Raw genomic sequence first — 24,194 nt, 5'->3', positions numbered from 1 at the left:
GAGGGATCCACACGAATCGAAGCAAATATTGGGTTCTTGCGCTACAAAAACCTGGAGAAATTGAGAGGTAGGCATCCCTTACCACCATGAACCAACGAATACATACAGCCAGCATTCAACGGATATAAATGCTATGGTTCCGCCTTATGCTTTCTTTTTCTCTTTCTATTGGCTTCATTGGTGCAGTTAAAAGGCATTACTTACCACGAAAGTTCATCTTTTGAAAGAATTCTATAGAGCACAAATCTGTCATAATCATCACAAGTTCATTCTATGTAATAATGTACAGCACAAACGTAGAGTGCTGCATTGTTTATTTATGTACAGCTAAAAATTTAGAAGTTTATTCATGTTGTTAAACAATTACAGCTTATTCAATAATGTAAAATAACGAGAGCTGCTATTTAAACAACATACAGTTGTTACAGGTGGCCTTCAAATTCAATAGTAATATCTCCTCCGGATTCTCTTCTTGCTCACAGGGGCAGGCGCTTCTCCATCACTAGGGAATCCCCACTTAACCACATCCCCATCCCAAGAAGAGCTAACCAGCATGCGGTAGTGTGGGTGCCAACTACAGTCTCTTACAGGTGATTTATGGTGCTTGAGTACTGCAACTTGGGCTCCAGTTACCTATAAGGATTAACCATTTGACCCTCAATAAAAAAGAATTTCATTGTATAGCACAGGCAAAAAGTTCCTGGTATTCATTCAATGGCTTTAGCACATTATAAATATAAATGTGAGAATCGTGAGATCCATTGTAAATGTACTTCTGACTAGTGCTGCAATAACAGATTCAAGAAATTGGTGACATTTAAATAAAAACTTTAACCAGAGCCAACAGTGAGATAAAGAAACATTTCTCGCTAACCAGAGGAGAATTTAAACACCAATAATTTCTAAGTTGATTTGACAAAGTATTTGGCTGATATCAAGCAAACAGCTTTTTATCATTCAATTGATCACCTAAGTTTCGTCTAAAGAGAAGGAAACTACAGTGACACTCACCTGAATTCTGGGGAAAAGTAACAGCAAATAAGAGAAAGCAAGACCGAGTGACCTTTATAAGTAGCCACTGATTGGTCACATGGGTGTTTCAAATCTCTAGCTTGTGGCGGGTAGTCCATCCATCTGTAATCCCAATCATAATTCCTAAACCTTAAATTGCTGCAATAACATAACCAAAATGTCTTTAACTTTAGATGTTTATTGTATTCAATCTAGAATGATGTATAAAGCATCAATAGTGTTGGCTCCTATAACTCAATCCATCGTATTTAAACTGGACATGGCTTGAAACCAGAATTAATCTGGTAAATTGAATTCAAAATCCTTATTCATCATGATCAAACTGCTGCTGGAATTCAAATTGACAGTAAATTAAATTCCATTAAATAGCATGAAGGTGACAAACTCGAGCAGAGAAAATCTAAACAGTCTATTTTCATAAAATAAAATAAAGCTTGCAAGGCTACCATGTGATGCCAGAAAATAAACATACCAAGAGCTATTGAAGGACATTTTTCTGATATCCCAAAGCTTGATATTCTGATCTTAAACATTTGATATGAAATAACAACCATCTCCACGACTGTCGAGAAATGTAATACCTTTCAGGTGTCCCATCAAGACCCCTGCTGGCTTATCTTTTGCAATGAAGCAACGCCTGTCCCACACCTAAAGAAATTAAACATTTTCATCCATTTCTTAATCAAAAGGGAAAATAAGGCATAGCAACATCTCACACTTTCAGCAACGTGTTCAAGCATATTCAAAGATACTTTCTAATGGTGTTGCCTTTGAATTTTGGTCTTAGTGAATGTGTGATTACTAAAATATAGAAAGCAAGCAACAAATTCCTTGCAACTCACCAAAGCTTTTTCAAACTATTCAGTATTCACACATGAAATTATGAACTAAATAACCAGGAACAATGTTTCAGTGAAGGATTAACAGAACCCTTCCATAAAACATAATGGCTTTGGAAAAGTATTATAGATCCAGTGAAATTTACAATAAAAAGAATATAATTTAAGTATTTAACGAGGATAATACTATCTAAACGTTCTATGCATAAGAAGACCTGAATTTGCCTTGCAGATATTATCATCACTCCCAGAATATATCAGATTGCCACTTTCTTCAGCAAAGGTTATAGTATTAACATCAGCCTGCAAGACGAAACAGAAATCAACTTTAGGACCCCTAAAAGTGCAGATCCAAATAGGGGGAATTGTCACCACATTACATAAAACCTTCCTACATTAAAGTGGGAAGGGAGGTCAAGCAAGTTAAAAAACAACAACCCCAAAACAAAGCATTATACTTAGTGACTGGATCTTGCAAACATACATCTCCTAGGATGTTTAGTCCCTTAATTCTCTTATTCATGCACTTTAATGCTGATATAGATGAGACAAGAGTTTTTTAAATATATTACAAAAGGACAGATATCTAAGGCAAGAGTTAAGACTCTAAATTGCAGCTCTAGAACTTTGATACAACCCAAGCGGGGCAGAGGAAATTAGTACACGAGAAAAATAATTACATATATGAGATAAAAACTATCAATTCTGTATATAAATATTGTTCTCAAGGAAGCCAAATGTTTCAACTTCCACACATTTTATCTCTAGTAATAACTAAACCATTCATGTTAGTTGATCACAAGGACTTCAATTGTAAGCATAGCATCAAAAATAATCTTGTAAAGTAGTGACACATAATCACTTAACAGTGGTTGATAGGCTTAAATGGTGTATATATATACATACATACATACGTGTATATATATATATATATATTACTCTCTAGTAATTTAAGATATATTTTCAGACATAAATCCGCCATGAAAACACTGTTATATGTAAAAACAACAATATTCAAGCAATAAAATAATCATAAAATAACATCCTTATAAAATAAAGAATACAAGGATGGTGAACCCACCTTGTGTGCCACAATTTGAAGGGAAAGCTTGTTTGCTTCAAGATCATAAACATATGTTGAGTCGTCACTGCTTCCGGCAACAAGTTCTTGTCCATCAGTTGAAAATTTCACAGAGAATATTCCAAAAGAATACCATCCATCATCATCAGCAGAAAAGTCCAATCCTTCATGGATCTCCTGAAAAACATAGAACGCCAAAAATGTGACCAAAAATATTGTCAGGAAAAGAATGCTTGGATGAATATAGAAAGACATACTCGATCAAAATATTTCATGTTGTTCAACCTTAAATCACAAAGTCAATATGCTACCCCCATAAGTATGATCATTCTAGTTACTCTATTCGGTCTCAACTTTTAAAGATATACATATATCTAATTGTCATGTTGGGAAGTTGTCATCCTGAACGATTACTTTCCTGACCCAGGAGTGTCTGAAGCGTTGACATAGGTCCTGATGGCCCAATTCCTAAATTCTAAGCATGGGTATGGGAACAAAGCCCATTACCAAATATCTTTGTTATGCACATATAAGTTTCTGGAAAAGCTCCGCTTCATGCTAATGAAATCATTATAGGCACGGTTAGACTGTTAATAACAAGGTTTAAAAGATGTTACTTATGAACAGAAGACAATCAGACACTGAGAGAACTAAACTGCCAACTCCAACTTAAGTGCTTTTAGTTGCCACCATGAGAATTTTGTATTTCAGTCTCCAATGTGAAGCTAGTAAACTAATTGTCAACCGGATTTCAAAGACTAAAAAGAAGAGGCATATTACCGTGATGTTTGCAAGGGACTCTGAGGCAGCAGACCCAACATTAACAATATGGACCATTGGTGATATGCTGGTATAAACCTGAAACGAGGAATAGAAATTTGATTAAGATATCAGCAACAAACACGATATTTAAGGCCATTTAGATATGAACCTTTGACTCACCTAATGCAAACAATATTACAGCAATAAAATAAACAATAGTGTGTTAAAAAATAAAAACCCACATGTACGAAAACATTCATTCTTTATTTAGAGTTTGAAAGAAACTAATCCAAGTTAATGTCCTTAATTCTGTATCTCATAAATCATTAGAAAATGATTTGCTCAATAATGATGGTTGCTTTTCAATTACGTGTTTTTTCCATCTTTATTCCTTGAGTTTTTAATCTTCTGCATTATTTTCACTTTGTAGGTTGACTTTAGGTGAGCGAAGGAAAAAAGAGTAGCATGTTCAACACAGACTATCAACCTAGTTATCAGTGCATAAAACCATTACACGAAAACTTGAACATTAAAGCAGACAGATGACTAGATAATGAAGGAATGCAAAGGTGCATGCACAGACATGCAGACAAATCTATTTGTGGACTACAGGCTCTGTACAGGCATTGGATTCATCCTTAAGCATAAGTCCCTGTAACAATATCCTATGTTTGTTCATTTTTAGAACATAAAACAAGGATCAGGAAACCAGAGAAAAAAAGTTCTATCTGGTATTGTTTTGTCATGTCACATTGAGAGTGAGACAGAAACATTCTGTATGATACTGGCACTAATGAGTTTGGAACACAAAAGCTATCTGATTTTTCTTATCACCATCAATCTTTGTAACGAGACCTAGAGTGCTGCTAGAATCCTTAAAAATTTAACCAAAGGTGACATAAAGTGGGAAGATTTTAATCCATTTAGTGCACAAAGTGGGACGACTTTAATCCATTTAGTGCTTGAAATGCATTATCTTGGCCACAATGATCCCTTTCATATTTTACTCCAGAATATTCTGTTTCATAGAACTAGCATTTCCCCAGCAGAATATATGTCAAATATAGTAGTTTTCAAAAGAATTAAGTTGATAGGAAGGAAGACACTGAGCTCATGTAAAAACCAGATAGGGAGAGTTCATTCCAGCAATAAATTCCCTCAGCATCACAAATTTTGCTTAAAATAATGAGCAAAAGAAACACAATTTGGAATGATCAAGCCATCTCTTGCATGCAAATATAATTAATCATATCTAATCAAAATCACAAGATAGCGCTGATCTGGAGAAAGGGATGTGTCAGTAACTGTCCAACGCAAACTTTTAGCAAGAATGTTCTTCTGAACCTTCCAGCCTCTATCCACATTGTATATTATAATATCGCTTCCCTGAAATCAAGCATTCACAATCAATTAAATCAAACCTATTACTGCCTATGATCCAATCAATTCAATGTCAAGTCAATCTCACTCAGATATAAGACAATGAACAAAAGAACCTGAAACCCAGCAACAAATAGAGAACCATCACCTTAAAATTGAGAAACATAAGCCCGGCTGGTCATCTGGTCTACAAGCCAAGGACCATTTACCGGCAAATATCTGCTAAGCACGTGACAACAATCTGCTGATGAGAATCTTCCTCTTCCTGAATAATTTCCTTCTTGACCTGCCAACATCATCACTGGGGAAATAGGTAATTTCCACTTTCCAGGCATGAGTTGACGCAGTCGTTCATGAGGCCCTGATCTGAGGTTTGTAAGCTGGGCAATCTCATGGTCGACATTATGCAATGGTTTGTTGGACCTATTACTGCTGCTGGCTTCATTGGTGACATTATCGCCATCAAACAACTCAGATTCTATCTCCAGCCTACTCATGGCATACCCCATTTCATCAATGGCAACACCATTGGGTGTAACAAACATTTTAAACATAAAAGCCCTGGCGATATTTTCCTATGACAAATGCATTAACACATCTGTTAAACCTTCATACCAAACATATTTATTTTGGGTTCCTAACATGTCAAACCTGAAAAAAAGAAAAACAGATAGAATTGGGTATATGAAGAGATTTAAAACCAAAAGCAAAAAGGATTTATAACAGACAAACAAATTCATGATCAATAGTCAAGACAACGAGTTTCGGCACAGTTTGACCAATTTTAAGTCACTTTCATACCCAAAAAAAATGGTGTACAGATAAAACCCAAAACAATGAAAAGTATTGGCTTTTAATTAGATTCATACGTAAAAATCACATCTTTGTATAGTGTACCACCTTAAATTTAGTGATAAGCATGAAATTAAACCAAAACCAGGTCCCAATACAAGTCAAAAGGCAAACGTTCATCTTTAGTTACTCAGAATGTCTTCAGTTACCGCCAAGTCAAATTGTTTGCACGGTACAGAATACATTCAAAACAAAAGCAGCATCCAAAGATTCGATCGTTAAACAAAAAGAAAACCTAACTCACTTGAACATAAGTGACAACTAACAAGAAAACTGCATAATAAAAGAAAGATTATAAAAGTAAAAATGAAAACATAAGAGTTGGAAAGTGGACAAGAGTGAACTGAAGCTTGCCTGTTTGTTCTGTTACAGAGTTGAGAAATCTTTTGATAATGCTGAGATTTGGTCCGAATAGGGGTTCAAAAAAAAAATTTGGGAAAATATATTTTCTGGGTTGTGACTTATGGCGTTGTGTTGTTGACGATTTTTTTTTTACGAGTGGGTGCCATAAGCGTACTTAATCACTTAACATATTGAAACGCGTCCCTTCACCATGTTACTTCCAAAAACGGTGTTCCATTTCCATCCCATGCTCTAACGATGTCTTGCCCTTTTCCCGTCTCATCTCCACACTTCTTTTTCTTCTCATAACAAATGTCATACTAAAAATCAACATTCTCAATAGCTGGGGTTTCCTTCCAAATGTGCCACAAACTTTCCAATCATTTTTTTTTTCTTTTCGAAATAATAGATTTAAACATGAAATTGAAATCTTACACTATTATAAATAAAGTAAATAATTGATTATTAAAAATGAATATTTATTTTTAAGTTATACTAACGATCAAATATTATATTCATATAATTAATTAATAATTTATAACTTAATTAAATAATAAAATGCACACAAAATAAAACTTGAATCTAAAACTTTAAAATTTTAAAATCTCTTACTGCTGAATCAAAGTTTTATTGATTTAAAAATGAATATTTACTTGTTCAAGACAAAAGACCTTTTTTTTTTTTTTGTAATTATAGAACTTTTTAATGAACCAGATGTTACTATTATGATAAGATTTTTTTTTTTTTTGAGGCATACATAATCAATTTATTTTGGTCCTTGAAGAAAATAGATAAAAAATTCTTTATATTTTCACCCCGATTGAATAAAACCTGTTTAAGTTTAACAAAAGAGAATTAATGGTTAATTTAGCATTGAAATTGAAAATTGTGTTCCATTTAACAGTTACTTTTGATTCAATTTCATTTTAGACAACAAAAATGCAAATTTTCACTTTAAAATTTTAATTTATAAATTTAAAAAATATTTAAAAAATATTTTTACTGTCAATCGTAAATCATAATTTGTGTGTGTAAAATAATTTTATTATTAATATCATATCTTTAAATTTTTATTATTTTATGCATATTTTTTAAATATTTTAATTTATTACAATAATTTTTTACAATAATATCAATATTGCAGTTGCCAGAAAATTTTGTGCCAATCTGCCTTTAATATTCAATTGGATTTCAACGCATCAGCACGATTGAAGAATTTAAGCTGCGCTTGTCAACTGATGGTCTTTAGCTCCTGTGGAAAAACGCTGAACTTCATCCGTTTTTTAAACTTTTTTATCCTTCATTTAATATAATTTAACTTTTTTTTATTTGTATTTAAAAATAACAAAATAATTTTATTAATTTATTATATAATAATAAATAAAATTTATTATTTATATAATAAATTAATATAAAAAAATTTATATTTATATTACAAATTAATAAATAAACAAAATTGTATTATAAAATAATAAACTAGTATTTTTATTAATTTTTTAATTATTTATTAAAAAATATTATTTATCATAAAAATAGTTTAATAACTTTTAATTATTTATAATTTTATAGATATAAAATAATTTATAATTTTTATTATATACAAATTTTCATCTAATATCTTTAATTTTTCTATTATAGTTTATTTTATCTTCACTGTTATATTTATATATAAACATATATTTTCATTACAAATTTTAATTTTATTATTTTAATAATTAATTTCACCTTTATTATTATTTTTAATTTCACAACAATCAATCTCTCTATTAATCCAAATGGATGCTCAGGCCTTTAAGATTATATCTACGGCCGGTTTTGTTTCAGAAGCACCGCCTCCCGACCCAACCCGGTTTCTCCAGTCAATGGGACCGCACGGGTAAATTAGAATCCGGAGTCATTGCCTCCCCAACCTTTTTGATTTCAGAATCGTCCGATTCACTAAAACCCTCCTTAAACCCTAAAAGGAAAAGCATGCGTCCGTTAAAATCACAATGAAGCGCGTGTTCAAAATCTCAGACGCAGCAGCCCAAACAGAGCTGCTATCAAATCTCCACAGGCACCCGTCAAAACCCAAACCTTTAATCCCAGTTTTATTCAATCTTCCCAAATCCTCTCTTTACAAATGTTATGGAGACGCTGTTGCCCCGAACAAGCACCCTCCGCTGCCCAATAAATTTCCCAGCAACATTATGGACTTGTTCATTGACAAGCTTTCTCAGGTGGAGCCCCAACCGCATCTCACAGAGAAGCTGACGCGGAAAGTGATTCAGTTGAGAGATGAATTGGTAAAGAGTGTTGATTGTTTGGAGGAAGTGGTCAGGGTTTTGGAGGAGAAAGGTGATTGGTTACTTGGGAGTTGTGAATCTCAGGGTGCTGTGCGTACTAACCATGCTTTTTCCGAGTTATTGAAAATTTTGAATTCTTCGCCTAATGTGGCCATGGAGGTATGTATTACTATTTTCCCTCTTTTCAGAAGAAAATTCATTTGTTTGAATTTAGGGTGAATTTGTCTAGGTTTTTGTTATGGATTTTTTTTCTTTATTAGTGTGGTTTTATTTTAATGCTTAATTGGGGGATGTTTCAGAGCTCCATTGTAGAATTTTGTTTTCATATTATACTGTTCTTCAGGTGTTTAATTGGAAGAGAAAAAAGGCAGAGCAAGGTTATCCCATGACCGCGAAAGAATATGTTAGTGGTATCACCATTGCTGGCAGGACTAAGAACGTAGATCTTGCTTTTGAGCTCTTTGCTGAGGCTGCTAGTAAGCAGCTTAAGAAAAAGTCTACTTACAATGCGTTAATGAGTGCCTATATGTATAATGGTTTTGCTGAAAAATGTCAATCAGTGTTTCGGAATTTTAAGAGGGAAAAGAATTTTAGTCCTTCAATTGTGACATATAACATTCTTATATCACTCTTTGGTCGTTTGATGCTGATAGATCACATGGAGGCAACATTCCAGGAGGTTCAAAATTTAAATCTCGCTCCTAATATAAGTACCTATAACAATTTAATTGCTGGTTATGTGACTGCTTGGATGTGGGATAGCATGGAAAGAACTTTTCAGTTGATGAAGACTGGACTGGTTAAGCCTGATATTAACACTCATTTGCTGATGCTTCGAGGATATGCACACTCGGGGAAATTGGATCAGATGGAAGAGACATACCAAATAATAAAGCATCACGTTGATGACAAGGAAATCCCATTGATTAGGGCCATGATATGTGCATATTGTAGGAGTTCTGTCAAGGATAGGACCAAAAGGATTGAGGAACTGTTAAGGCTAATTCCAGAGAATGAATACAGGCCTTGGTTGAATGTGTTGTTGATTAGACTTTATGCTCAGGAGAATCATTTAGAGAGTATGGAGAACTTGATTAATGAGGCCTTTGAGCGCAAGACTGCTGTATTGACAATACGTTTGATGCGTTGCATTATCAAAACTTATTTCCAATACAATGCTGTGGACAAACTGGCAAATTTTCTAAAGCGCGCAGAATGTGCTGGATGGAGAATCTGCAGGTCTTTGTACCACTGCAAAATGGTTATGTATGGTTCACAGAACCGCTTCGAAGAAATGGAGAATGTCCTCAACGAGATGGACAATTTCAAGTTGGTTTACACCAAAAAGACATTTGTGATATTGTACAAGGCATACTTAATGAGTGGTAACAGACATAAGGTTGAAAAAGTAGTGGGATTGATGTGCAAACGTGGCTATGTGATTCCTTTGGGAGCATATCTATCATAAAGCTTTTGTGCAGCAATATTCCAGCAGAAGTCGCAAGAAACATTTAGCTAATCAGCATTTCTCGTTCATCATGATCATAACACAGAATAGAGATTTCAAATTACCCATAGGTACACATCTGGTCTCGGTATTGCTCTTGATTGACATTCTCTCCCTATTGATTGGTGTTTCATGAAATGTTGTTACTAGGGAAGGATACATTGTGTAATTGAGCCCTCCCCTACTGCATCACTTGAGCTCTTATTTCCAATTTTTATTGTTTCGTTCAGCTGCCACAATGGTCTTTCAGATGTTGTGAAACTATTCTTCATCTTAATAACAATCATCATTTGGTCCAAAAAAATTACTTTACGTTTGCACTCACTAGACATCCTTCACCAAGCCTAAGATCTAAACTTTATTCTAGTTTGTCTGAATTTATGCAAACACCAATAGTAGCTCCAAGGAGGTTGGGAATAAATCTGACCTGGTGGACTTTTAAAGGATTGCCCTTGTAATTGGTCCGCCAGCTTTACAATTAGTTTAGGAGAATTTGTTTCTGGTGGGGAATTACAAGGTTCTAAGAATGACTTGAGAAGGCTATAGGAAAATATAACTGGAATTGGACTCCGTAGTTTCTGTAAATATATTCAAGGTGTCACTTTCTACCAAATGTTCCTGCTTGTGTCACACCCCGCGTGGCTTCTGGCCTGTGACACTTGCTTATATCTCTATTATTCAGTAACTATCAGAATATCCTGCCTGTATGCTAGTAGACATATAGTGGGCTTTATCTTACCCAGTTAGATTGAAAAAGGAGTATGAGCTGCTGCTTTCGACTATTAGGTGGTTCTACATGTCTAAACCTATAACATCTATATTTCAGTGGTTGATGGAACATTGGAACATGTGGGACTGCCCTGGGTTATATTAAGTAATTAATTGTTTGTTGAATGCCAACAGATTATTTTGGTGACCTAGCTGTTTATTGCCTCTCTGTCCTACAATTTACACTAACTTAACCTGGCTAGTGTCATCTATCTTTTGAATTGAAAGGAAAGGGAGCAGGAGGGATCATGCATTTCTTGATCTATAAGAATACCTCTACAGTGACACTTATCTCACTTGCTAATTTCCTTAAATTGCCTCAACGCAATTTCAGGAACTTACTTCATCATAGCAATAAAAGATTATTTAACTTGGTAGTGATTAGATGCAGTCTAAAAATCATTCCAAGTCTATCTACCTAGCAAGCTGCTAGTTGAAAATAATTCTGAAACCCTAAACCCTGGGCATTGTTTTTTTCTATGTTATGACGAGAAATGTGAAATTCTACATTTTATCTGATTCACTCATGTTGAGTTGAATAATTGCTCATTCTTTAAACTAAATGAAGATATTCATAGTTCTTTGTGTTTATTCATATGGTTATATACTACGATTGACTGGCTATCCATGTAATTGCAGAAAGTTCTACATTGTTTGATGGGCTGAGACTACCGGTAAGCTGATTGCCACAGAGAGTGAATAAAATCCACTAGAACATTGAAGATCTTATGTTTTCTTCTTGCATGCTTCCTGCCTTTTGACAAACCATAGGGGTTATAAAAGATATAACTTTACCTTAAATTAAAGGAGTCGTAAAGCTTGTCATCTGTGAGAAAGAGAGCTGAAGGTGGCATCTAAGGTTCAATCTTGGCAGTCATTATTCGGTACATATTGAATGGGATGATCTTAGTTTACTCCATTAGTATGGCAGCCAATATTCTCATTTTCATGAGTGTCAGTTTTTTTTTAACACCAAATACTTGATAACCTGCTGAGTTAATTCTCACCCTTTTAATGACCCAAGTTTGGCAGTAAGGCTAGGTTCATATTACTGCTAACAATTTTGTTCTCTCTATAAATTTAAAGTAAGACCATAAACCACCCGACATATGAACATTCCCGTGAGTTACGTGGAACTTAAATAGATCTCATACTTATAAAGAGTTGGGATTTTATAATAATAGATCATACAATAATAAATTGTTAGTCATATGATTTCATATAGTTGACAACAATAAATGAATTCATATGGTTACATGTAAAAGTGAACTGTTTAGTCCACTCTAACTTAGTATGATTTGTTCTTTTTCTTGGTTTTGGAATACAAAACAGGCCTCACATGATGATAGTGTATGTTGAATTTCATGCTAGATTTATACTTTGTTTAAGCATCATGTCATCCAATAGAGTAGACCTTTTAGATTGGGGCCCAAGTTTTTGCCTCGAATCTTAATGAGCAATGCTGTGCGACTTTTTCAGGCCTGGCCATGTCTTGATGGGATTTTTTGTTTGTGATTTCACTTGTTAACAGTTGAAATATTTTATGTACCCAGTCGCATGGAATGCATCAATAACTTAACTGAATAAAATTTACTTGGATCTATTGGGATGGAAAGAGTTTAGGTGTGGGTCGTCCGTACAATTGGATCCAGTGTTGCTGTCGAGCGACTGTGAGTGCCGACTCTTTGGAAAAACCAGTTGACCTCTCAGATTTAATTAAGATTTAGCTGTGGGCTATGGGCTGTGGCAGCTGTAAAAATAACATGTTTTCCTACTTTAGGAAGCACATTCTTTGGTGTCAACTGAGTAATATTAATTTTTTGGATTTTTTTTTTGTGATGATATAACCACATTTACACGCCGGTGAAAAACACTACTCGAAATTCGGTTGAACCATGTCGGAAGCAAAGCTGAACAAACCGAAAAACTGTACGTGCAACAATACAGGAAACATGTGGAAACATGTTTGAGATGGAAGAAACAGGTTAATGCCACCCCTGCCAAAGTTTTCGCTTCACATTCATTTCCCTTCAGGGAATTTCCAACATCTCATGTAAGTCGAGTACTAGATTGTTTTTCTTATGGTTTTGCCTCCAAATATTCTACTCATGTTTTTTACTAGTTTTTCTGTTCAAAGCCCATTAATTGCTCAACAGTGGTTGGTTTTTTGAAATTGAAGATACAGGCATGAGACACACCCTCAGAAAAAATGAAAAAACAAAACTCACTATTGGTTGACTAAAACCACGTAAAAAAAAAACTCAGTATTTGTGAAGTGCTTTTGTCTTTCATGTTTGTTGGATTGATGTCATCTTTTTCATCTTTTATCATTCCCCACCTGTCTCTTTTTCATGCATAGAAAAGAAAAAGCTCTGTTCTGGAAATTTCAAATTTTTGCATGTGAATTCAACTAACTCCATTTGATGCCAAAACTTGAAGTTTAAGATTCTTTCTTTCTTTCTTCTTTTCTTTTTTTTTTTTTCCTTTCACTTTCATATAATTTTTTCCACCACCACCACATTTTTTTATTTTACTATGGCAATCCTTTCCATTTTCCTTTTCGGGCTTATCTATACTTGTCAGCCTTATTCTTGTATTTACTCATGTTTTATTCTTGTTGTCCACTACCGATTCCTCTATCTATCGCTCAATGTTTTCATAGATTACTATTTAGAATACATTTTTAATGTGATTTAAAACCTACATTGATTAACATAGCATTTATCATCACAGCAAGTCAAAATATTACTAACTATTTTACGATTTTAAGGTTAAATTTTCATGTCAATAATTTATTTTTTTTATAAAAACAATTTAAAAATAAATCTTAACATCTTACTTGCCTTGAAAGGATTGAGTATAAATTTATTAGTTACAAAAACTTATTTTATTGTCTTTTGAATTGTGATCGAAATTTGAATTTGAAATATTTAATTTTGAAATCAGATTTAGTACCACTGAATCAATGACTTAGTGATTAAATAAAAAACTTAATTTAATTGTATTAAAAATTAACCATTACTTTAAGAAATTACTATTTTTTTCACTCAAATGTAATTTAAGATTAAATCTTTTTCAATTTAGATGACACGACGATGATATTAGATACACAATCAAATTAACAAAAAGATCTAAACCCAATACCAAATACATCTTAAATCAATAAATTTCAAATGAATTAATGATAAATGCACATTTTTAATTGGAATAGAAAGGACCCTCAGATTGATAGAGTTGAAGGGTAGAGAGTTTTCAACTTAGATCTTAGTGTGAGGCTGAAAGAATAATTTAGGAAGGGTGACTTGGGAAATGGAATAAAGATTAGTGTGAAAGGGGGAGCAAAGTTTCAAGTCGGCAAGCAATGACAATAGTAAAGTAGTGGAACATTGTGAGGCAACTGAGGAAGTAGGTCAAGGATTTTGTTCCTAATCTAATCGTTATTGAATAAAAAGACAGTTTCTTGACAATGACTACACCTTGTCGTATTAGAGAATATTTTTCAAAGACATAAACAGTTAATTCACAATAGGACAGCCTCATAATAAGACAATGAAGAAAACAATGGATGAAATTCATTGGTCATTGATGATCTTAATTTACACAATAAAAGGTTAAAGAACAAAAGTTAATATGATGAAAATTAAAAAGAGGGTGAATATTTTGGTGATTGGCAGATGCAAAAAACTAAGCATATATTCTAAGCAAAGGCCTCAAAAGTCAATTGAAGACAGGGTTCCATGTCCTTGTCTAGAGCTTACCTCTTCCTACCACTTAGTGGCCATTAAACCCTTTAAAGCAATCCAACAGCCTGAATTTTAAATCTTTTTTTTTTGTTTTGTTAGAAGTTTTTTCAAAAGTGGTCCCTCAGAGTACTTCCAAAATTCCCAACCACTATTTGAAGAGTTTCCTTTCTAACATTAAAAAAAATAATAATAAATAAATAAAACAAATTTCTCTTGGATTTGGCCATTTATCTCAAACTCCAAAAAAAATCCATAGACGAGCTGACAAGATGTCTCCTAAAATAAAGAAAAATCAAAATTGAACCGAAACGATGTGGGAAAGATGACAAAACCCACGATTTTGACTTTCAATCCAATCATCATTTTATTATTTATGCTTCCAAAAATTTTTGATTGGTTGGGGATTTGGTTTTGTCTTTAGAGTGACGAAAATGGTTGCCTACGTGGTCCGCCACGCCACACGCCATCTTTGTGCACGCTTTCATTACATTTACAAATTACAACTAAGCTTTTCACCACCAAATTTGAGTTTTAAATCCTTGAAGGGAAACGCCTACCAAATTGGCATTCAATCAAGTTACTGCTACCAATCATCTAATCCTTTCTTTAATTAATTAATTATTTAAAAAAAATTTTATAAAGTAGTTGAATTTTCTTCTCAACTGTCAAGTATTTATTAGAGTGGAAACGATTGGCTGAATGGTTGGTTGGAAAATATTGAAGCATATAATAGTATATGAAATATTATCTATAGTTTCTCATCTTTTCGTGACGCATCTGGTACACAAAATAGATAGTTAAGATGCCCCTCATGTAAGCCAAAAAATCATGCCATTTTCTAGGGGTGTTTACCTTGACTTGGTAAAACAAGTATCCTCCCACTTAGAAATTTAAGGGTCTTGCAGGCTTACCAAGTTCAAGGTTCCAACTTGCCAATGGATTTAAAAAAACCAAACCCCCTACAATATGAATCCTGTGAACACAACGGCACTTCATCATCGATGGAGATTTTTATCAAAAGAAAAAAGCATTTGCCATGCCTAGCAGACAAAAGACCGACTATCTGAAACCTACCGCTGGTTTATTATCTCATCCCCTGGATACGCACTGCAAAAAGCTTGTTGAATAAGGAAAATGCCTCTCCATTCCAATATAACATTTTGGTTTCGAAGGATCTGCTTCATCATAACAAGGGATGTGGCGAATAAAGCAGAAAAAGATCGAAAACTTGGCTCTTCAAGAGATGTTTGATACCCAGAAGCAAAGTTTGACAGAGAACAAAATCTTTATATTTAACTCTAGAACACAAGTATATAAATTACAAGTTCATAACAAGATGGATATATTCCAATCCTTGTTCTGAAATTAGTGCTAAACAATTACCAATTCTTTGAACCAATTGATCAACCACCAAACATTTACCCATACACTTCTCTTTGTGGCCGGAAGCTGACTGGGGTAAGCATTTTTATATCTGGCGGCTCAGCGAATGCCATCAACTTTATAAACAAGTTCCTATCCTTGGAACCAATGAAACAGGCCTTCTCACAATAATATCTTTATCCATCTAAAAGAAAACCTTAGGAAATCGTCTTCCAAGTGAAAACAACCGGTCCCCAGAGGTGAAGAATTCGACCACCACCACCACAAAAATAAGTAAGAAGTAATAACACTACAAAAGCTTATAACTACACACCACGACTTCGAAAGGGAAAATACGGAGTGAATTGTCAAGCTTTGTTTACGTATTCTGCCTGTAGTTAAGGTCAAGTAGACTATTAACAGTTAGAATTCACGAAGTTCTTTATCTCCTCCATGAGGCAATAGAAGTGATCGTTATTAGGCAAGAAGTAGAACCCGATTGTAGCCTTCTCTAGGAAAAGAAGTTTCACCTTTTGACCGGATTTATCAAGTCCTGTAACATATGCTAATTGCCAATCTTGAATGAGATCCAAACCAGCTACAACAACAAGACTTTTTGGAAACTTGAGTCCTTCAAGGCTTCTGCCCCTGGGGCCAAACGGATTACACGCCGGATGGTCTCTATCTTCTCCTTCTGGTAGATAAGCTCTCCAATACCAATCACGGTCTTGCAGTGTGACAAAATACTTCCCATCCAATCTCTTTTCTGATTCTGTTCTCATCTGCCCACCAAACATTGGATGAAGAAGAATGTTACCTAATACCTCAACATCTGCTTCTGCTGCTCTCACGGCTACATGGTGAGCTATATTTCCGCCAGAACTATCTCCAGCCAAGTAAACATAGACTTTAGAATCCTTTCCACTTTGAAGCCAAGTTCTTGATTTAACCCACTTAAGAGCTGCCCAACCATCATCATATGCACAAGGGTATCCGTGTTCAGGTGATCTGCGATAATTTACAGACACCACAACAGCTTTACAAATGCTAACGAGGCGGCGACAAAAGGTGTCGTAGATAGCACTATTGGCAGAGGAATGAGTGAAACTTCCACCATGAAAGAAGACTATGACTGGAACAATCTCAGTGGTGCTCAAAGGTTTTTCAAGGTCCACAATGCCCCATTGAGCCTCATTCTGAGAAGAAGGCTGATAAACCCTGTTAAGAAGACCGGTGGCTCCATCGACATGATCAAACGAGAAAACCCCATCAACAGGGTTGATATTGGCAGAGACTTTGCGGTCAAGGAACTCCGATAAGTCTCTGTTAAAGGTTCCATCTGGACGGCGCTGTAGATTGTATGCTAGCTTGAAATTGGAAATGAGGACCCATGTATTCAACGGAACAACCCTCTACAAAAAACAATAGCATATAATCAGAGCAATTATAAGCTTTGCTCATCAATATTAATGCGCTCATAGACTTGAAAACTGAGAAAGAGACTGATCATATGGCAACGCAGAGAAAAATATCACCCAAAAAAAACCTCCATAGACCAGCAAGCAAATTGTGGGATGAGGAATATAGACTTAGCGCCAAAATAGGAAAAGAAGCAGTGGGGGCCAAAACACAACTCCAAAATCTTCAAATCAAAGTTGAATTTCTAACCTTTTCTTCAACCAAATTATTCTTGAACATAACAGACTATAGCAACATTAAAATTTTTGAAGAAAACAAAAGTAAAAATGTAAAATCAAAACACTCCCACAAATTATTCCGTTATTCAGAACAGTATATAATTGGACAAAAATTCGGTTAAAACCAACAATAAAACCCCGAGAAAAAGGTCAAAATCTTTCGAACCCAAGTTGAAAAAAAAAAAAAAGCAACTCGATTTGCTCGAAATGAAAGTCAAATCCCCCATAACATCAACTTGCTAGAATAAAAACTGTTGAAAACAAAACAAAGACCGTAAGAACAAAATCACCATTTAATCTTCCAAATAAACCCCAATTGTCTACCTAAAAGGAAAATGAAAGAAAATACCTTGGATTCATTGAGGTTGACTTCATTGCTACCAGCCATGGCTCAACAAACCAGACTCCAAAAACCAAGAAGGAAAACAAAAAGGAAGAGGATTAAAAGCCCACCTAGGAAATGAAACTAATCTTCACAAACGCAGAATCATAACAACAAACAAAAGCAAGAGTTCATCATGTGTATGCCCCCCCTTCTTCTCTTATCTGGTTTCTCGGGGTGTCTTTTCTTTGTACTAGATTATCACCCCAGTCCCCTCCTTTTCTTTTTGATTGATTCCTGGTTCTGAATTTTTTTTTTCTGAACAAGAAGAGACACTTCCTTTCTGAAACAAGGAACCTCCAAGAAAATATAAAAGAGAGAGAGAGAAAGAGAAAAAAGACTCTTCAAATAAAAGAGATAGAAAATGCAAAGCTATATATATATATATATATATATATCTGCGTTAAACAATGCAAGTACATAAAATATAGAGAGAGAGAGAGAGACAGAGAAGGGAAATGTTTTTAATGAGTCAAACGGGGGGGAGAGAGAAAGAGAGAAACGACGGAGGAGGACGTAGACGAAAGAGACGACAAGCGGGGCGGCCGAATAAACTGTTTATTTGGGTCCCACGTCCCTATCCCCTGCCCTTTCCCTTTTTTTCCTTCTATAAACTAACTTCATTTTTTTTTTCTTTTTTACATATGTATCAATATTATATTTTATTGTTTATTAATTGAAATTCTCTTTTTTTGGTTTCTACTTGTACTCCCGTTTGCTACCCAACATTTTCATTTTTATAGATTTGGCTATGGCTATTGCCACTCCTCCTTTCTGCTTCGGTTTTTTTTTTAATCATTTATCTGTTGTGTTTCTTTCCTTTTTTTTGAAAATAAGGATGCTTTTTTATCTACTAATAATAATTAGCATATCAAAATTTTATTTATTTTTGTTTTAGGGCAAAAAATAGTATTTTAGATAATTGTGTTTGTGATAAAAAAAAAAAGAAAGGATAATTTCACAATTTCGTATATTCCTTGTTCCATAAAAATTTGTACTTGAAGCTTGTACATAGGATCAATATTTTTTAAAAATATATAAAAAAAAAATGTAAAAGGGCGGTAATTCTTCGGACGGTTTCTGGAAATAGCCAAAATCTGGCCCTGGCAATAGCTGTACTGAACAGAAATTTTCGCTGGAAACAAATGAGAAGGAGACAAGAGTTTCCTGCGTGCGGCCGACGCCAAGGCACGTGGCGACAAAGGGTTCCGTCTCGACTCTTTTGCCCAAGCCCCCTCCTGAAATCCCGAAGCTACCCTCCTCTTCCCCCACAAAACCACGAAACAGCCACTGAGAACGACACGTGTTTGTCGGGGAGTGGAAAGCACGTGACGGCATGGTTTTTGTCAGAGCCTGGGGGCGAAGGCTTTTTCTTCTTTTTGTTTTTGGTTTTCTTCTGGGGTCATCTGGGCTGTGGATTTTGTCGTATTCCATAGGAGAGTGTATATATCTATCATTCGTGGGATTTGGACACGTGGCATCGTGGAAGCTCCCATTATTGACGGGCCCCACATGAACACACTTCCTCAAAGGTCTCATTTTTCAAACAAGTCGATCCGATTATCAAAGAAGAGAAAAAAAACTCTACCGGTTCCAGAACCATGATGGGCAATAAGCCCTCCGAAATCGCCACGTGTTCTCGTTTCATCCTGCTTTTGGGGTTAATTGATAGATTTTTCCTCTAATATATTAGGTGGGTCCTACGAATGAATCTCCACCGTTGGTTTTGTTTGATGAAAAGATCAAAGCCATGATTAGGGGAGCAAAAAAAAATGTTGACAAAACAAACTCGAAAGAAAACGCTGGGTACTTTATTGGAGACATGCTTATTTGTACTTAAAGCCAATCGGGACCATTGATTATTTTGTCTTTTCTTGAGTAAAAGTCTAACAAATATTGTATCCCTTACATTGTTTGGATTTGAATATACCCAATTGCCCTTAGATTTTCTTCTGTTCTTTCCTCCAATTTTTTCCGATCCAAGACTTTTTTTTTTCCTTCTTGCCCCCGCCTCGTATAGGCAATGAAAGAGAAAAGCACCAGTGGTTTTTTATAATCAACAATTGATAGTGACGATTGGATGACAAAACAATGAGAAAATATTAAAAATTAAATAAAATAAGATTTTCAAATACCAGTGTAAAAGAATAATCCAAAAACATGTAATTGTATGATATATATGTTTATTGACACATGTTACGTACAGCTTATCTTCTCCTTCGATATTGATTTTTTACCAAACTCATAGAATAAGTCAATAATAACTAAACACTAACAGCCAAATATCATCTTCAATCTCATTGATTTTTTCTCTATTAGAAGAAAAAAAAAATCATCAATAACAAAAATAGAGTCAAATATTTATTCATCACTCTCCAATTCTTTATTCCTCTTTGATTTTCACAAAAAAAAAATAATAATTTTAGTGTATTTTACAATAAAATTTTATTTTTATAAATTTAATATCCTTTCATGATTATAATTCCGATCATTATAAAAAAAAATTAAATATCTATATATACTATAATTAACATTTAAAAGTAACTTTCGAAAGAGCATTTAAATTAACACATCGTGAACTATTTACATGTCCGGTGATAATTTATTTTTAATTTTAATTAATTATTTCGATCACGTTACTTAATGTAAATTGTTTTTTAAATAACATTATGCAAAGTGAGGCCACCATTATTGTATAAGATAAAATAAGAGCATTAAATTTTCCTTAGTAAACAAATAAAATGAAACGAGTGGAAATGGAGTAACACAATCGCAAGCAGGAGCAATAATAGCCAATAGGCAACGGCAAAGAAAAAACTAATGTGTTGTCGTATACGAAGGTGGCTATGCATGTGCCACGCACACAGATATAGCCGTGTTGCTTTGTAATTGCTACTTCTCTTTTTCTCCGCTTCTCTACTTTCTTTCTTTCTTTTATTCATTTATTATTTTTTTTTTAATTTTCTTCTTCTTCTTGTCCAGCTTCAGACTACGTGTCGCTCTCTGTCTTTTGTTTAAGCCAAGCTATATATATATATATATACAATACAAAAATTAGTAGTTGTATTTATCTTTGGTTATGTTTTTGGGTTGGGAGCTTTTATTTTGTTTTTTTTTTTTTTTTTTTGTTCCAAAGCAAGTTAAGGTGCGGCCCACCTCAGTTTTGGCTGCTAATGCGTTAGGTCAACAACTAGGAACAGCTTTCGGCTGCTTCCGCCCGTTGGGTCAATTACCCTTTTCCCCTCTATCTACTGCAAAAATAAATTTTAAAAAGGGAAATTATTTATGATATTTTGTACATAAAACTTACTATTTACTACACAATTTAAAATTTTCGTGAATTGAATTAAAAATTTGTCTATATTTAGAAAAACTTTTAAATTTATATAAAATTTTAAAAAATCTCATTACTTATAATTTAAGAAATATATTTATTTTATTTTATATTTGATATATGTAAAAATTAAAATATAATAATTTATCTTTAAAAAAAATTTTAATTATATAATTTAAATAATTAATATAAATTTTAAAATTATAATTAAACATATAAATTTAATTTTATAAATTAAAAATAACTGTTTTTCGTTAGTAGAGAATTAAATAATTGTCTAAAAAAATATGAATCTTTTTTATAATTATTATCTATTTTTTATGTATAAATTAAATATAATATAAAATAATTATTATTTTATTTTATTAATAATATTATATTATATATTTGTTAATATATTTAACAGTAACAAAGAAACAAGAGAAATAACGTTGAGCACGTTAAGTAAATTGATGTATAATATCTGTGTTAATGACGTAGGCTGCCTGCCTCTGAAATCTGGCTGGGCTGGGCTGGGCTGGGCTATGTCGCATCTATCATCTGACATCAACGCATACATCATCACATTTTTCTCGTTGATTGATAGGATTCTGTCAATTTCTTCTCCTTCCTTTTTCTTTAACCTAATCCTATTTTCACATTATAATACCAAAAGTTTTTTATTACAACTTAAAAAAAAAAAATTTGTCTTTATCATTATTTTCTTAGGGCTTTTGGCGGTATTATGAATAAAGTAGAGAGCAGCAGCGACTTCCAAATGCTTCACAAGTTGCATACCAACTTCAGAGACTCAAAAACTCAAAAAGAAAAAGACTATCTTTTCATTTAATTACACACTGATCCCAAAAAGAAAAAGAAATTGTATTTTTGGCATGCCTACTTCAAGCACTTTACCTCCAACTAGATAATAGCCAAGCAATTTCCAAGTGGAAAAAGAACTGGGAATCAAGACAAAAACAATGTAGAATGAAATGTGATTTTGGATTGATTATGTTATTCTCTCCTTCAGAAAAACACAAAAATCATCATCACCTAACTCTTAACTACGTACAATGTATGTGTTTGGTCTTTGGAATGACTAGGTTATTTCTTCTTTTCTACAAAAACAAGCTTCACATGCCTCGTGTCTCACCTTTCATCAAGGGCTTTATCCTTTTATTATTATTATTATTATTATTGAAAGAATTTCAAAGTACATGGAATTCTAATTGCATAAATAAAAGTTGAATGTTTGAATCTAGCCCTAATATATATCTAGCACTCAAGGATTTGAAAGTATATTGGTAGGGTTAAGAATCAACCCATTAAGATAGTATATTTTTTAATCTCAAGCCACAAATCGATGTTGCCAATTTAAGAAAAATATTTTTTTATGAAATTATTAATATAAAAATTGTAATTATATTAAATATTATATATGAGAAATTAATTAATCAAATATAACAACTCAACTAATGAACAAAAAGTTTATAATTAAATAAATTTAATATAAAATCTCAAGATTTTATAATCTCTTTTTTTTTTTACTTTAATTGATAAATTATTTGTATCAAATGTATGAAAGTTTAATTAGTACAAAAATCTAATTTCTTAATATTTTATAATATATAATATCTTAAACTTAAATTTTGAAACTTTATCAACAAAGTTAATTCGTTAAACATTAGTGAGCAAAATTGATTATAGTACCAAATGTTTATCTAATTGCAGACATAAAAGGCATGGATGTATATACTCCCAATTCATTTTGTATTTTTGGCATGAATGTGGGGAATGAACTAATGTTTTGTATGTTGGGAGGAGTCAGTTCCATGAATTAGCCAATTGGGTTCTTGAGCTTGGTGCTGTGATAGGACACTCAGGAAACCTTTTTTTCTTTTTTTTTTGTTGTCCTTAATTAATAACCATAGATGTTAAAGGATTAGGGGGAAGTCACACAAATTACGTTTTCATCGTTTCACAAGTCAAATTCAATGGGAAAAAATAACAAATAAGTTTATGAATTTTATCATTTTATTTAAATAAATAAATCTTCATTACAAATAAATTTTTTAAAGTAAAAATTTATTTAAATAAAAGTTAAAATAATAATTTAATTTAATTTAAAAGTAAAATAATTCAAAAACTTTGGTAATATTTTAGTCTATTCAATCATCCTTCAAGAAAAAGGCGTGTTTAGCTACGTGTTGAGCCACTGCCTATTGTGAGTATTGTCGTACCTTTACTGATGCAATTGTTAAATCAAATGATAAGAACGAATCCCTGGCTTTATTTTATTTTATTTTATTTTTTGTCCTTTTTCTAATGTCTATATGATTTAAGAAAAGACGTTACGTAAATAAGTTGTTTTCTTTTTCATCTATTAAACAACAAAAAACTTCCTCCGTTGTTTTTGTTTTTCATGGCTATTCACATTTTTGTTTAAAGGTGCTAGAAATTAAACTAACTCTCAAAACGTTTCGAAAGCCAATGATGATTAGTATTTAAATTAGTCGGTAAAAATGGTTAGCCAATCCAGCATGAAAAAAAAAAAAAAAAAAACCCTAAATTTTGATTATCCCATGGTTCCATCAATTGTTACTAAACTTTGGTTTATCTAATAATAGTAAATGGATGGACTGAGTCAGAGTACATGCTATCGAAGCATTAATTAATTGGACCGTAAGCATTTGATAAATGATTAAACTCCGAATTTAATATTGTGATAGAAAAAAAAAAAAACATAATGAGTGACAGCAGTTGTGACAGCGGTGGCGAGGTTTAACCAGCAGAAATTGAAGATTATGAAATAAAATATAAAAAAGAAAACGACCGTGGGTTTGCCAACA

At 33.3% G+C, this 24,194-nt stretch overlaps 2 protein-coding genes and 1 pseudogene across 5 annotated transcripts; 1 reads left to right on the top strand and 2 right to left on the bottom strand.

Annotated features, from left to right (window-relative positions):
- Positions 1-494: 494 nt before the first annotated feature.
- On the bottom strand, positions 495-6,450 carry LOC111314200 (LEC14B protein-like; annotated as a pseudogene). The gene is made up of 9 exons (XR_016332675.1): positions 6,301-6,450; positions 5,243-5,745; positions 5,020-5,100; positions 3,733-3,810; positions 2,953-3,129; positions 2,097-2,174; positions 1,505-1,680; positions 1,012-1,170; positions 495-633 (listed from the first exon to the last, which is right to left on the bottom strand). The product of XR_016332675.1 is annotated as an LEC14B protein-like (transcript).
- A 1,621-nt stretch (positions 6,451-8,071) lies between these two features.
- LOC111314199 (pentatricopeptide repeat-containing protein At2g30780-like) lies at positions 8,072-12,969 on the top strand. Of its 3 annotated transcripts, XR_016332294.1 has the most exons (4): positions 8,072-8,732; positions 8,917-10,151; positions 11,488-11,522; positions 12,380-12,969. XR_016332294.1 is itself a non-coding variant. In XM_022915324.2 (2 exons), the coding sequence occupies exons 1-2, from the start codon at positions 8,280-8,282 to the stop codon at positions 10,039-10,041; spliced, it is 1,578 nt and encodes a 525-aa protein (XP_022771059.1). In that variant the 5' UTR covers positions 8,073-8,279; the 3' UTR covers positions 10,042-11,447. The 3 variants fall into 3 exon arrangements, 1 of the variants encoding a protein (XP_022771059.1); XR_002693122.2 differs by lacking the exon at positions 12,380-12,969 and having other exon boundaries at positions 11,488-11,767; XM_022915324.2 differs by lacking the exons at positions 11,488-11,522; positions 12,380-12,969 and having other exon boundaries at positions 8,073-8,732; positions 8,917-11,447.
- A 2,888-nt stretch (positions 12,970-15,857) lies between these two features.
- Positions 15,858-18,400, bottom strand: LOC111314198 (gibberellin receptor GID1B-like). Its single transcript, XM_022915322.2, has 2 exons — positions 18,000-18,400; positions 15,858-17,365 (listed from the first exon to the last, which is right to left on the bottom strand). The coding sequence occupies exons 1-2, from the start codon at positions 18,036-18,038 to the stop codon at positions 16,370-16,372; spliced, it is 1,035 nt and encodes a 344-aa protein (XP_022771057.1). The 5' UTR covers positions 18,039-18,400; the 3' UTR covers positions 15,858-16,369.
- Positions 18,401-24,194: the final 5,794 nt, after the last annotated feature.

Source organism: Durio zibethinus, chromosome 23, assembly GCF_047325235.1.
Source record: "Durio zibethinus cultivar Kanyao isolate XHJ-2024 chromosome 23, ASM4732523v1, whole genome shotgun sequence".
Lineage (NCBI taxonomy): Eukaryota > Viridiplantae > Streptophyta > Magnoliopsida > Malvales > Malvaceae > Durio > Durio zibethinus.
The sequence above is the reverse complement of the archived record's forward strand: the minus strand, read 5'-3'. Positions and strand labels throughout refer to the sequence as shown.